At 44.6% G+C, this 14,765-nt stretch overlaps 2 protein-coding genes across 2 annotated transcripts in view; both read left to right on the top strand.

Moving 5' to 3' along the window:
* The first annotated feature begins 1,238 nt into the window (after positions 1-1,238).
* Positions 1,239-6,449, top strand: NDUFB8 (NADH:ubiquinone oxidoreductase subunit B8). The gene is made up of 4 exons (XM_018572927.1): positions 1,239-1,371; positions 2,505-2,604; positions 5,209-5,364; positions 6,291-6,449. The coding sequence occupies exons 1-4, from the start codon at positions 1,268-1,270 to the stop codon at positions 6,384-6,386; spliced, it is 456 nt and encodes a 151-aa protein (XP_018428429.1). The 5' UTR covers positions 1,239-1,267; the 3' UTR covers positions 6,387-6,449.
* A 5,083-nt stretch (positions 6,450-11,532) lies between these two features.
* Positions 11,533-14,765, top strand: part of SEC31B (SEC31 homolog B, COPII coat complex component) — a 77,618-nt gene continuing 74,385 nt past the window's right edge. Inside the window, exon 1 of the mRNA XM_018572931.1 lies at positions 11,533-11,671. The gene's annotated coding sequence lies outside the window, so the exon portion shown is untranslated. The remainder of the gene's footprint in view (positions 11,672-14,765) is intronic.

The following is a 14,765-nucleotide window of genomic DNA, read 5'->3' on the forward strand; positions in this document are numbered from 1 at the left end:
TTTTCCCCATAGTTCTCCTTAGGGTAACGGGAGGACACAAACCAGCGTCCTCCCGTTACCCTAAGCTCAGTATACCGCGAGCTACAGCCGGAGCGGATCCCGACGTAGCTGGCGGGATCTGCCCAGCTGTGTGAGTGACAGCTGGCTCTGCCTATCTAGAGGCAGAGCCAGCTGTACCCGCCCCCTCCCCCGTCTGTTCCGCCAGTCAGCGCTGGCAGATCGGAGCGGGGAGAGGGAATCCAGCCCCTCCCCCGATCTACTGAGCTGATTTGTGATAGTCTCATTGTCACAGGTCGGCTAGAACTATGAGGTGAGTGGAAATCACTCATCTCATAGTTCTCCTTTAACAATACTGAACCGTGTGTATCAGTCAGCTGTAGATCCTCAAATCATCTCTGAATTTGTGCTGATACTGTCCTTCCTTCTGGAGGGGGGCTGCTTTTGTTCCCCATGGTCCCTGTGTGTATTGTAAAGTAGACACCGCTCCAAGCGTGCTCCCATGATGGACTACAATCTCATGTTTAGTTATATAGGTTATATTGAGATTGTAGTCCATCATGGGAGCACGCTTGGAGCGGTGTCTACTTTACAATACACACAGGGACCATGGGGAACAAAAGCAGCCCCCCTCCAGAAGGAAGGACAGTGTCAGCACAAATTCAGAGATGATTTTGAGGATCTACAGCCGAGTGATACACAAATAAGATACATTTTTAATAATAGTTAAGGTTCTTGAATGTATTTTTAAGGTCTCGTTCACACCTAGGCGTATTGCATATGCGCGTCTTTTACCGCGATTCGTGGTAAAAGTCGCGCGACAAACACGCGTTTCCGAAGACTACTTGGCTGTATCCCAATGGAAACACGCAACAAAACGGCCCAAAGTAGTACCTGTACCTTTTCAGGCGTGGGCCGTTTTGTAGCGCGTTAGGGACGGGCGGAAATACGCCAAGGTGGGTACGAGACCATTGAATACAATGGGATTTATATTTTTGAGCGTTCGTCGAGTGTAGAACGCGCTGCAAAACGTTCAGGTGTGAACGAGGGCTTAGATTGACCTCCTATGTTTAGTGTCACTTTAATGTTTCATCTTAATTAGCGCCTATATTCTTGCTAAATCATAGAATAGTCTGAGACCCAGAATAAGGTAAAGTTTGTAGTGTTTACAACAGCAATACCCTAATGCCTCTGGATGTATATTTGGTTTGTTTAAATCCTAACACTTGTTCTGCTTTTTGCTTCAGCTCATGATCTTCCCTCTCATCTTATGCCTGGACCTTATCCCAAGACACCAGAAGAAATGGCAGCTGCTGCCAAGAAATATAATTTGCCATTGGCGGACTATAAACCCTACCCAGATGAAGGAATGGGGTGAGCTTTAACTTGGTCTACACAAGTGCAATTCATTTTAGCTTATCCTTTGGCCTCATTCACACGGGGCGTGTTGCCCTGTACAGGGTCCGGTCTGGAGCTGCGGGAAGATGCGTGTGGGCAGCTCATTCAACTCTATGGCGATGCAGGAGCTGTGCATCCTCACACTGCTTCCCGCAGCACCAAGTTTTGACAGCTGCTCACAGGCCGTGTACGGACCTGAATCCATCATGTCTGCATCCGAGGACTTACACCGTCTGTGCGCGGCTGTGGAAAGCAGCATGAGGGTGCACAGTTCCTGCGTCTCCATACACATACAGGTGAAACTCGAATAATTAGAATATCGTGCATATGGCATTTAGAGGCGACAGGTTCTCTTTATGGAATCTGTCACCTCCAATACAGGAGTAGCACAGCACTTTGCTCGTTCTCCTGTGACAGACTGCGAATGCAGCGTTCCTGTGTCAGTGCTCACACAGAGCAGAGAACGTCTGTTCTCAGCTCTGCTCTCCATCCTGAAGAAACTTGTTGTGGCCCCCGGGTCCCCCAGAAGGGCGGGGGACACCAAAAACCACGGCGGGGATGGAGGAAGCGGGCAGTGACAGACAGAGAGAGAGGCAGTGTTCGGGGAGGGACAATCAGGTTGCTTACAAGTGATCTTGGGGGGCTGTACAGCTGCTCGAGATCACCTGTACAAAACTGCTCCCTCTCTACATTTAGCCCTGCTACCTGCACGACACGGCACGCACAAGGGGGTGCGGGGAAGGACGTTTTAGATGCCCACCCGCGTCTAGAACACTCCCGTCTGGCCGTTTTTAAACGGCCGGCAGACGGGAAGCAGTTAAAATGTGTGAATGGGGGCTTATCGCAAGAGGCCCATGTCCACTGAATGGTTGTATCACTTTCTCAGAACCCTGTTCTTTTCTGTGACACGACTGTTAAAAGCATCCCATAAAATATATTTGTGTATTTGAAGAGTATTTAACTTATCTAAACCCTAACCTTTTAAAATGTTTATAATTTAGCTGTGTGTTTTTTTTGTTTTTTTTTTTTGATGCTTTGATATTTTGGCAATGTTGTCAAATTAATAAATGCCTCCATGTAAGACTGATTATTTACGTATTATTTTCCAGCTTTGGAGACTATCCAATGCTTCCTGAAAAGTCTCAGGAAGAAAGAGACCCATGGTACACATGGGACCATTCTGATTTTAGGAGAAACTGGGGAGAGACGGTAAGGAGTTGTTTGCAAGACTGGATGAAGCAGATATAGATATCTATAGATAGATCTATATATTTTTTAATCATACTGGCATACCAGCAGTTAAAGTAAACCTGTTCTGTCACCTGCTCCTGTATGTATGCTTAGATGCTAAGGCCCCGTTCACATATAGCGAATTGTCGCGCGATTTCCGCCGTGATATCGCGCATTTTTGCCGCGCGATATCGCGAGAAGTCGCCGGCCAATGTTATTCAATGGAGCTGTCTTAACTCCATGTCGCGCGTCGCTCGTCGCGGTCGCAAGTCGCTTCTACCGGACCCTTTTTTCGGCGGATTTTGCGCGATTTTGCTTTTTTTCTATGGAGCCCGACGGGGAAGGTCGCGCTACCGTCGCTGGATCGTCGCTGGAACGTCGCCCCGAAAGTCGCGCTATCCCGGCCGTGCGGATCCGCTGCAAAAGGTATGTCGCTATATGTGAACGGGGCCTAAAGAGTCCTGCAACCTAGGGTACTATGTCATTCTTCAATATAGTAGGTTGACCTCCTGCCCACAACCTTCAGCTTTCACTGTTTGTCATGTCTGCCAGTCACTCTAAAGCTGGCCATACACCTTACAATTATCTGCAGATTTTCTATGGTCAGATGGAAAAGGTGCAACAGATTCCTCCATCTACACTTAACTGTGTGGATGAAGTAATCTCCACCTTGGCCAATTCGTTGCACTTGTTCCATCTGACCACAGAAAATCTGCAGATAATTGTAAAGTGTATGGGCACCATAAGAAACCATTACAGTAAACTCCCCATTATCCGGCATTCAAGTAACCTTAATTCTCAAGCAACCGATAAAAAAAATTGAGGATATATTATGTCCTCGATTTTGTTTGTTCTTTTATTTTTTTTTTGCCTTCGATTCACACTAAAAAATAGTTTTGCTTGATGCACGCTAAAAAAATTTTGTTGGCAACTAAATGCATTTAGTTGCTAAGGAAATTCTTAGTGTTAACCTTGCTGCCGGCCAGTCAGCGGCGGCTAGACTCCGCGGTTGGCAGCAGAATGTAAACATATTACAATCTGCCAGTTTCCCATGCATGATGCCTTGCAATGTATACATATAGGGTTGGCTGGGGGGGGGGCAGACCTTGCTAGTGGTGAAAAAGAGCAGCAGCTGGCAGAATGATCCGCACTTCTGGGCTAAGATAAATGTTTCTAGGTAAATTAATCATATAAGATGTGCCAGCCTGTATTTGTTTGAAAATTCGTTGACCAACTTTTTGTGCTAAAGATCTGTTAATCCCCTCTGACACATTCCACCGAAATTTCAGGCGCCGAAAATGGTACTTTGGGCAAAATGCTGAATGTGCCATCTTTCGGCCAAAATTGCGGTGCATTCCTAGATGCTCTCCTCCCCGCTGGGCGCTGCTCTATGTCCCCTCTGACACTGCGCAGCGCCCAGCGGGGAGTTAAACTATGTACCACTTATAAATGAATAGGAAGTGATCTATATCACTTCCTATTCATTCATGATTGTATACATAGTATAGGTTGCTATCACCACAAGTTATGAATGAACAGGAACACTCCGTATAGAGGATTCTTGTTCATTTATAACAGGCAATGCAGAAAAAGAGAATGAGGGCCCACTCACACCATAAAGAGTGCGTTCCGCCACTGGAATGCAACCCGTCCAGCTCACTTTGTTTTTCGGCTGGAGGGGTAGTGGCGGTGCATTGAAGTCAATGGCACCGCCGCCACGCCTTCAGTGCAATCGCCGGCACCCGAACGCATGGCACAATAGTGCCTGCGTTCTGGTTCAGTGCGATCTGCAAAAAAATGCTGCATGCACTATTTTTTTGCAGATCGCACTGGACCACATGTTTGGGTGCCAGCGATCGTACTACAGGGAGGAGGGGTGCGGTGCCATTGACTTCAATGCACCATCACACCCCCTCCAGCCCCAAAACAAAGTGAACTGGCCGGGTTGCGTTCCAGCGGCCGAACGCACTCTTTATGGTATGACTGAGCACTCTCTGTCCTCAATCTCTTTTTCAAAAAGGGAAATAGGGGTCTTTTTAGACCCCTGATATTTCACCGCAGTCCCCAGCAGTAAAGTTAAGAAAACAAATATTTAATAAAAATACAGTATAAAAAAAATTAAAATATTTCAAAAAAAGTTACAATGGTTAGAATTTTTTTTGCGGTTTTGGTCTGACCTTTTTATTTTTATTTTTGGTTGCAAAATTTAATTTCGGTGCACCTCAAATATTAAAAAAAAATAAACATTTTACTGTGTGTGTGTGTGTGTGTATTTCACCTACTGGTTAAAATAGAGAATGCTAACCATTAAAATGCTATTTTTCATATTTACCTGACTGAAAAAAATATTTCTTAACCATGTAAATGTTATCTCTCTGAGGGACAAAGCACAGGACCACTTTGAGGTGCTTCCTTTTTTTTTTTTTTTTACGTTTTTTATTATTCGGATAGAAATGTCACATTGTCAATGCTGGCTTATGGAAAAACACTGAAATGAAACTCTACATATACTGACTTAAAACGTTGTGCAGGTGATATACTGTGTTTATAATCTATTTTCGTTTTGTTTTTATATATTTTTAGTTGCACTGGGACTTTGATAAGTACCTCCGGAACCGAGTTGATACTTCGCCATGTAATGTGCCCTTTGATTGGATGGTTAAATTGGTCTTTGGGTTCTTTGCCGTTATGGGATTTTTGTTCTACCTTGGAGAAAAGTTTCCATCGTATCAGCCTATTGTACGTATTGCATATTTATTTATATTGTACATAATATTGTATGTAGTTAACAACTTTAGTTCCCAGGTACATATACTATGTGTGTAAATATAGATACACAACACACAACACACAACACACAATATACACTGATATTGTTGGCAGCCGGCTTTCCAATACTGTAGTGGCACCAAATCACTTGTGTGCTGCTGAAAAGTGTGACTCCCCCCTTCCCTTTGTGCCATGGCTGCCGGCTCTGTTACTCTTCGTGCGGACCTGGGTATAGCGGGTCTCTCTAGCTGCACTGGAGGGAACCTAGAAGCGACAATGATTTTGTCACTTTTTGGTTCAGGCTTATTGAGCTTTTGTGGGGTCCATAGGTGACATACAGTAGGTCTCTGTAAAGAGCACCTGTCACTTACTCTGTAGTATCACACCTGATAGCAATAAAGTTAAAGTGACATTAAAGGATAAGTTTTTTTTTCCCCTCCCCCTAATGCTAGTGTAAGCACTTACCTTAAATGATGGACTGTAAAAAAATAAAATATATTTTAAATTAAAGAATAATTACTATTGCAAGCCAACACGCTAAAGGCCTATTACCACTATCAGGCGCTGGCCTTGAGAAAGCTAGTTGCCTGGCTATGATTCTGCTCTTAGTACTGTTAATCATTGAACTGGAAATAAAACGTTCAGAAAAGGACTTCCGAGAGCAAGGCTGTTATTTATATAGCGTCAACAATTTTACGCCCGTAAGCGTGAATTTAGTACCCGGAGGAAACCCACGAAAGCACAGGGAGAACATGCAAACTCCTCGGAGATAGTGAGCTAACCAGGATTTGAACCAGGGACCCCAAGTGCTAACCACTACCCCACTGTGTGTGTGTGTGTGTGTGTGTGTTTTTTAACATTTTTTGAACTAAAGATGTCATTATGTCTCATTTCAGGCTCCCAAGCAGTATCCATACAACAACCTGTACTTGGAGCGTGGTGGGGATCCTGCTAAAGCACCTGCTGAAGTCAAAAACTATATCTTCAAATAGATTGGTAGAATTTAATTCCTGCTGTACACCCGGTCTTACGAATGCAATAAAGTGGGACTCTAACAAGTATTTATTAAATATACATCAATGTCTGTATTCTTATGGCATTTACACAGTGCAACCACAACAGTAAATTGAGTCTGTTTGCAAGAGATGACTGTAAAGGGTTATGTATGGACGTCATCATTTTATAGGATTTGCTCACCTTATAGCCTCCTTGGTATTATGGGGAAGTTATTTAAAGATATGGGACTAATTAAAAATGATGACAGTTATATATAAATTGCACTCCATAAAGATTGCTGTGAGACTTAGGACCACTGTGTGATGTTAATGTATCACAGTAGCTCTGGGTTCCACACTCCCTGGGAATATTTTGAATTTCTTAGGTATGGATCACTTTGGTTTCCCCGCTCTTGGGGATCCCCCATTTCTTTCACCTGCATATCACAGCTCCTTGCCCAGGTTGTCCTCATACTGTATAATTGTGTCACTACTGTTTCTGCTTTGATTCAATTTTCATAGAATAATTAGGACAAATAACAATAATGGAATGGTGCTTATGAAGCAGCAGTTACTGTGAACAGATGACAGAGTGCGGCGTATCAAAGTGTTCTTGCTTAACCCTGTAAAGCGATGCACAAACTGTTGGCGCTATATAAATCCTGTATAATAATAATATCTGTTCCCTACAGTCACCAATCGGGTTCAGGTAGGTTTATATCTGATTGGTGTTAGAGGTAGCATAGCTTCAGTTCTTGGTAATTACTCTTTGGTAAATCAGGGTTTGTGATTACAACATCATAGCAGCAAGCCAGTAAAATAGTATATTTCTAAGCACATTACATCAGTGGATGAATCACTGAGCTGCTGTAAGAAGTATAGTCATCAAACAGGTCACAGGCATAAATAGCTTCATGCCACCACCTAATGTTACTGTGGGGAGGAATATTGTTTATGCTCAAAGGTGTATTGTCCATATATTGTAAACACCAGAAACATGTCTTTCTATGAGCTATTAAAGTCAGAATTTTTTCCCCCCTTCCCAATCCTGCTGTAGGGACTTATCTTAAATGATGCCTCTTTATTCGATCATCTTCACTGTCATTTCCAGCTGTCCCCTCCGGTGCTGGTGCGGGTCTCCGATCCAGCGCTGACTCCTCTGACGTCCCACGGTGTCTGTGCGTGTGCACGCTGCTCCATAGACTTACCTTGTGTCTCTCCTTGTCTCCTGGCCGAACATCTGAAGTGTGCATGCGCCCACCCTAAGATCCTTTGCGGCCGCCCAAAATTCTTCAGATGTTCGGACGGGAGCACGCGGTGAAGACACAGGCAAGCTTAAACCTGTTTTGAAAAGTTTTTTTTTTTTTTTTCCCCCCAATGTTTTTGCATCTATTTACTGCTTGCTAGCAGTAGATAGATGCAAAAACCGCTGAGGGTTTAATAACCCTTTATGGAACGTGGACCAAAGAAAGCTAGAAATTGACAATCTGATCATTTTAATAAGTCAAAGTATTAATAGGATGGGTACAAAGGCTGAAATTGGAATACAAGAACTGCCTTATAAAAATACGTAATTTAGCTGAAGATGGCCGTATCATCTTACTGTCAACCGGAGATGTCTGATCAGAATTGCTCAGTTGACAAAACAGCACAATGTCCTTAGCTGCAAATAATGTCTATTTATATGGGGCACTATCACATTAAAATGTAACGCATCTGCCAAAGCAGTACACTATTGGAAATGTTCTTAGTGGTCCCATTTCAGGCATCTTGGATAAATGGGCATGTTTCCTACGTAGTGAGGCCAGGTCTTGCCATGGAAAGGCATAGGGCAGCATTTCTCAGGTGTTTGGAAGATACAGAGGATGACTTATTAAATTGAAGCGGTTCACGGAGCTTTGAAAATAAAATGAAGCTGTGTTCCGGTCTACCAACTAATCATTATTTTCTTATTAGCTGGCATATGATTGAGTATATAACATGGAAAACAAATGACTTGCTAGCAGTAGATGTATGCAAAAGAAAACCTAAGGGTTTAGAAACCCTTTTAATGTAAAAAACGGGAATACTTTCACCATTTCCCAGGTGTTACTGGGCAACAATGCTTTACAAACACTCCAGCAGAATTGTGTTGAAATGCCCTCTGAACATCTATCCAGCATGCATATGTCGGGACTTTCTGTAATCCCAGAGAATGCTTTCTATTGTGAAATTGTCCAAACCACAGAAGTCATCCATTCCTCCTTTCCCTCCATTATTTCCTGTTTAATAAAGGTAAAGTGTCACTAAACCCAATATTAAAAATAACGAAATCATGTTCAATGCCTTGTGTTTGTAGTCATCTCTATTTTTTCGTAGCACATCCCGAAACTTACATTTTAAATCTCCTCTGCTCCAATGTCCTTGTGCTGCCTAGTGTCCATAAACCCATTGAGAATAGGCCTCACATGCACAATAACACAGGCCCTGCCACCTAAAGCTGGCCATACACTATGCAAATTGCGGATGGCTCTTGATGAACCGGCTGAAAATCTCACAGTGGGTGCCGCTGGTTGCACCCTTTTGGTTGGCATCCCTCCATCAGCTGATCATTGGGGACAGTCAGAAAAACTTCTAATGAACAGAGCAGGCAGCCAATCAGCTGCCAGCTCTGGGAATTCTGACAGCGGCCGGCAGCCACTGTCAGAATACGAGGACAGCGGGAGATTCCTTGATCAATGCCCGTAAATGTTGATGGTGGAATCTGTTACATTTTCTTTGTTCAGCCTGCGAGTTGAACAAAGAAAATATTAGTGTATGGCCAGCTTAAGGCCTAAAGAAGCACTCAGCTAGTGTAGATCGTAGCTCTTTGCTGCTCTAAAGTAAGTACAAGGCGACGGGGGTATGCATTAAAGAACTCCAGGAATTGAAAAAAACTTACCCTAGCAGTGGGGCTACCCCTGCACTGCAAGGGTTAAGTGCTCTTTTTGATCCAGGGGCACAAAGCAGATATACTCACCTAATCCGCTGGGCTGCTAGACTGACCCCTGCAGGTCTTTTCCCCTGGGCTCTGGTGATCCAGAGACTTGCATTGGGTGTGAGGACGCCAACAGGATATTCCAGAGCTGGAACAGAGGGGGAGAGAGTTGATCAGTGACTGCTTAGGGACCTAGGATCACTTGAGTGGTCAGGGCTGAACACTGCGGGACTGAGGATTAGTTGAGTAAAACTGCTTTATTTGAGCTCCCTAGAAAACCCATGTAGTTTGGGGGTAGCCCCACTGCAAGGGTAAGTTTTTCTTAAATTCCCGGAGTTCTTTAACTTATTTAAAGAGACCCTGTCCTAATTAGTCATTCAGAGACACAAATACATGTAAGCCACCATTCACACTTGACTGTTCGCAGTTGATTTTGAGTTTTTTTTTAGGATTGAGCGTCAGTGTTTAAGCCAATGGAAAGTTAGTTACTAGGAGGAGGAGGAGATGTTTGTTGTGAAATTGCATTGAATACGTGTGTTATGTGAGTTTTCCAAGCACTCCTATTGACTTCTAAGAGCCAAAGACATGAAATAATGCCCCCCCCCAAAAAACAGCTCATGTCCTTGACAGGCGACACAATACTCTGGGGTGACCGGGCACCAGTGATAATAATGGGGAACTTCATGTTGCGCGTTGGTTGGGAAATGTTGAATGGGCGCTAAAGAAGAGACTGGATACTTGTCTTCCGTTCCCCGCCAATTCATTGTCTCTAGACATGTAAGATTTGTGTTGTTCCGAACTGAAACTCAGATGAATATTGTCATATCCGGACATTGGAATGCATCCGAATTTCCGGAGTGAAAGAAGAAAAGAAACTGAACGAATGTAAATTTTGGATAACGAAGCTTCCAATGCATCGGAAATTTTTTCTGAATATTTTTGACTTTTATGCCGTTTGTCCGAATTCTAATTTAGAACGAAACAAATCTTAAATGTCTAGATCACATTGTGAAGGGGGATTGTGATGTGAAGGGGAATCCTGATGTAAAGTGGTATCCTGATGTGAAAAGGAATTGTGATGTGAAGGGGGAACCCGATGTGAAAAGGAATCCTGATGTGAAGGGGGATCCTGATGTGAAGGGGGGATCCCGATGTGAAAGGGGGATCCCGATGTAAAGGGGGATACTGATGTGAAGGGGACTCCTGATGTAAAGGGGGATCCTGATGTGAAAAGGAATCCTGGTGTAAAGGGGGATCCTGATGTGAAGGGGACTCCTGATGTAAAGGGGGATCCTGATGTGACAGGGGATCCCGATGTGAAAAGGAATCCTGGTTTAAAGGGGGATTCTGATGTGAAAAGGAATCCTGGTGTAAAGGGGGATACTGATGTGACAGGGGATCCCGATGTGAAAAGGAATCCTGGTTTAAAGGGGGATCCTGATGTGAAAAGGAATCCTGGTGTAAAGGGGGATCCTGATGTGAAAAGGAATCCTGGTTTAAAGGGGGATCCTGATGTGAAAAGGAATCCTGGTGTAAAGGGGGATCCTGGTGTAAAGGGGGATACTGATGTGAAAAGGAATCTTGATGTAAAGGGGATACTGATGTGAAGGGAATCCCAATGTAAAGAGGGATCCTGATGTGAAAAGGGATACTGATGTGAAGGGGATTCCTGATGTAAAGGAGGGTACTGATGTGAAGGGGGATCCTCATATAAAGGGAATTCTGTTGTGAATGTGAGGTGTTGATCCTTATGTTTTTGCGTGGAGCCCCCCTTAAAATTCATACCAGAGCCCTCTCTGTGATAAGGATCTTACATTTTCGAGGGGCCACACGTCATTTTTTTTCTATATGGTTTTTCTATTATTAATTGGGGGTACTTGGAGATTTTGCATACTTTTCTATGGTGCCATGGCTAAAATAAGGTTGAGAAAGGCTTCTCTAGAGAACACTGACATTTCACAGTGATGTAATGGTGCAAATAAATAAAAAACAAAACAAAACCCATCTCCTGCACAACAATGGTGTGAAAAGCTGCAGGCTTGCAGACACGAAGAGGTTAAGCGATGCCCGCAGTCGGTCTATGACCTATGGATAAATGGCACACGTCTGTCCGCTCCATCGCTGTACGGCTCACAGGTGTCAGCATTCGGGGATCCAGCAGATGGCAGCACCAGCAGCTCCTCCCTCTCCATTGGCCTTGACCCGCCAGCCCCAGTACACAGCGCAGCCTAGGTTGCGGCTGCGAAGCTGCAACGCGTTTTACTCGGTGCGTCCCGCTCCGGCCGCCGTATACACAGCAACCCGGACTACGCGATCATCGAGGCTGGTAAATGGAAGCGGCGAGGTTGAGCCGGGGCTGGGGGGGAGCTCAGTATATGGTGGGAGTGACGGGAGTGTTTCACCTGCCTGCTCAGGAGTTCTGTCACCGACCCGTGACGTAGTTAGCGGCCTGTCACTGTAATGGGGGTGAGGACTGCTAGGAAGTGACTTTGTCCACATTGTACGGGGAGAGAGAATACCGGGTCTAGTCACTGCAAGCACAAGGCTGGCTGCTGCTGCTGTGCCCAGGGTGTGTGCGTGTTGTGACATTGTTCTCCATACATGGAAGAGTTTAAGCTTTCCCTGCAACACTATGGTGATTGTAATAGGCTGAGCCTGGAAACTGTGTGGGCTGTACACCAGACCCTGCCAGGAACTCCCACACTCAGCAGAGGTGTCAGTCACTCTTCTACATACTACGGTATTCTGCCCCTGTATTCTAGATACTCTGCTGCCCCTGTATTCTAGATACTCTGCTGCCCCTGTATTCTAGATACTCTGCTGCCCCTTGTATTATAGATACTCTGCTGTCCCTGTATTATAGATACTCTGCTGTCCCTGTATTATAGATACTCTGCTGTCCCCTGTATTATAGATACTCTGCTGTCCCCTGTATTATAGATACTCTGCTGTCCCCTGTATTATAGATACTCTGCTGTCCCCTGTATTATAGATACTCTGCTGTCCCCTGTATTATAGATACTCTGCTGTCCCCTTATTATAGACACTATGCTGTCCCCGTATTATAGACACTCTGCTGTCCCCGTATTATAGACACTATGCTGTCCCCGTATTATAGATGCTCTGCTGTCCCCGTATCGTAGACGCTCTGCTGTCCCCGCATCGTAGACGCTCTGCTGTCCCCGCATCGTAGACGCTCTGCTGTCCCCGCATCGTAGACGCTCTGCTGTCCCCGCATCGTAGACGCTCTGCTGTCCCCGCATCGTAGACGCTCTGCTGTCCCCGCATCGTAGACGCTCTGCTGTCCCCGCATCGTAGACGCTCTGCTGTCCCCGCATCGTAGACGCTCTGCTGTCCCCGCATCGTAGACGCTCTGCTGTCCCCGCATCGTAGACGCTCTGCTGTCCCCGCATCGTAGACGCTCTGCTGTCCCCGTATAGACTATGCTGTCCTTGCGGATGCTCTGCTGTCCCCGTATAGACTATGCTGTCCTTGCAGATGCTCTGCTGTCCCTGCAGATACACTCTGCTGTCCCTGCAGATACACTCTGCTGTCCCTGTATAGACACTCTGCTGTCCCTATATAAATATATACACTCTGCTGTCCCTGTATAGACACTCTGCTGTCCCTGTATAAATAAATACACTCTGCTGTCCCCGTATAGACTATGCTGTCCTTGCGGATGCTCTGCTGTCCCCGTATAGACTCTGCTGTCCCTGTATAAATATAGACACTCTGCTGTCCCTGTATAGACACTCTGCTGTCCCTGTATAAATATATACACTCTGCTGTCCCTGTATAGACACTCTGCTGTCCCTGTATAAATATATACACTCTGCTGTCCCTGTATAGACACTGTGCTGTCCCTGGATAAATATATACACTCTGCTGTCCCTGTATAGACACTGTGCTGTCCCTGTATAAATATATACACTCTGCTGTCCCTGTATAGACACTCTGCTGTCCCTGTATAAATATATACACTCTGCTGTCCCTGTATAGACACTCTGCTGTCCCTGTATAAATATATACACTCTGCTGTCCCTGTATAGACACTCTGCTGTCCCTGTATAAATATATACACTCTGCTGTCCCTGTATAGACACTCTGCTGTCCCTGTATAAATATATACACTCTGCTGTCCCTGTATAGACACTCTGCTGTCCCTGTATAAATATATACACTCTGCTGTCCCTGTATAGACACTCTGCTGTCCCTGTATAAATATATACACTCTGCTGTCCCTGTATAGACACTCTGCTGTCCCTGTATAAATATATACACTCTGCTGTCCCTGTATAGACACTCTGCTGTCCCTGTATAAATATATACACTCTGCTGTCCCTGTATAGACACTCTGCTGTCCCTGCATAAATATATACACTCTGCTGTCCCTGTATAGACACTCTGCTGTCCCTGTATAAATATATACACTCTGCTGTCCCTGTATAGACACTCTGCTGTCCCTGTATAAATATATACACTCTGCTGTCCCTGTATAGACACTCTGCTGTCCCTGTATAAATATATACACTCTGCTGTCCCTGTATAGACACTCTGCTGTCCCTGTATAAATATATACACTCTGCTGTCCCTGTATAGACACTCTGCTGTCCCTGTATAAATATATACACTCTGCTGTCCCTGTATAGACACTGTGCTGTCCCTGTATAAATATATACACTCTGCTGTCCCTGTATAGACACTGTGCTGTCCCTGTATAAATATATACACTCTGCTGTCCCTGTATAGACACTCTGCTGTCCCTGTATAAATATATACACTCTGCTGTCCCTGTATAGACACTCTGCTGCCACCTTGTATGTGATGCCCCTACAGATACTCTGCTGCATCTGTAAAGAATCACAACTTGTATTTTAAAAATACAGGTTGTTAAAAGTTTCAAGACGTGTTAAAAGATTGGAGGAGGTGATGATGGTGTTTGAATTGGAGGAGATGATGATGAGGATGGTGTTTGAATTGGAGGAGATGATGGTTGAATTGGAGGAGATGATGATGAGGATGATGGTTGAATTGGAGGAGATGATGATGAGGATGATGGTTGAATTGGAGGAGAAGATGATGAGGATGATGGTTGAATTGGAGGAGATGAGGATGATGGTTGAATTGGAGGAGATGATGATGAGGATGATGTTTGTCATCAATTTTGCTAGCTTTAGGTTACCAAGACCTGTAGCTGCAGTTCCTCTCATCTCTAGTCGCTGGAGCCTGTGGGCTGACAATCTTTAGAACTGATATGAACTCCTCTCTGCTAGGTTTACCTCTTGCACAGAATGTTTCCTTCTTTTACTGGTCCTTTCCCAATGTTTAGGACCCATCTCTGAGCTTAGCGCACCCAATCCCTCCTTCCTGTGTGTAATGTATTTGTTAGTTAATTTTAATTAGTTTTGTAAAATGTT

Source organism: Nanorana parkeri, unplaced genomic scaffold (genome assembly GCF_000935625.1).
Source record: "Nanorana parkeri isolate BGI_ZX_2015 unplaced genomic scaffold, ASM93562v1 scaffold2177, whole genome shotgun sequence".
Lineage (NCBI taxonomy): Eukaryota > Metazoa > Chordata > Amphibia > Anura > Dicroglossidae > Nanorana > Nanorana parkeri.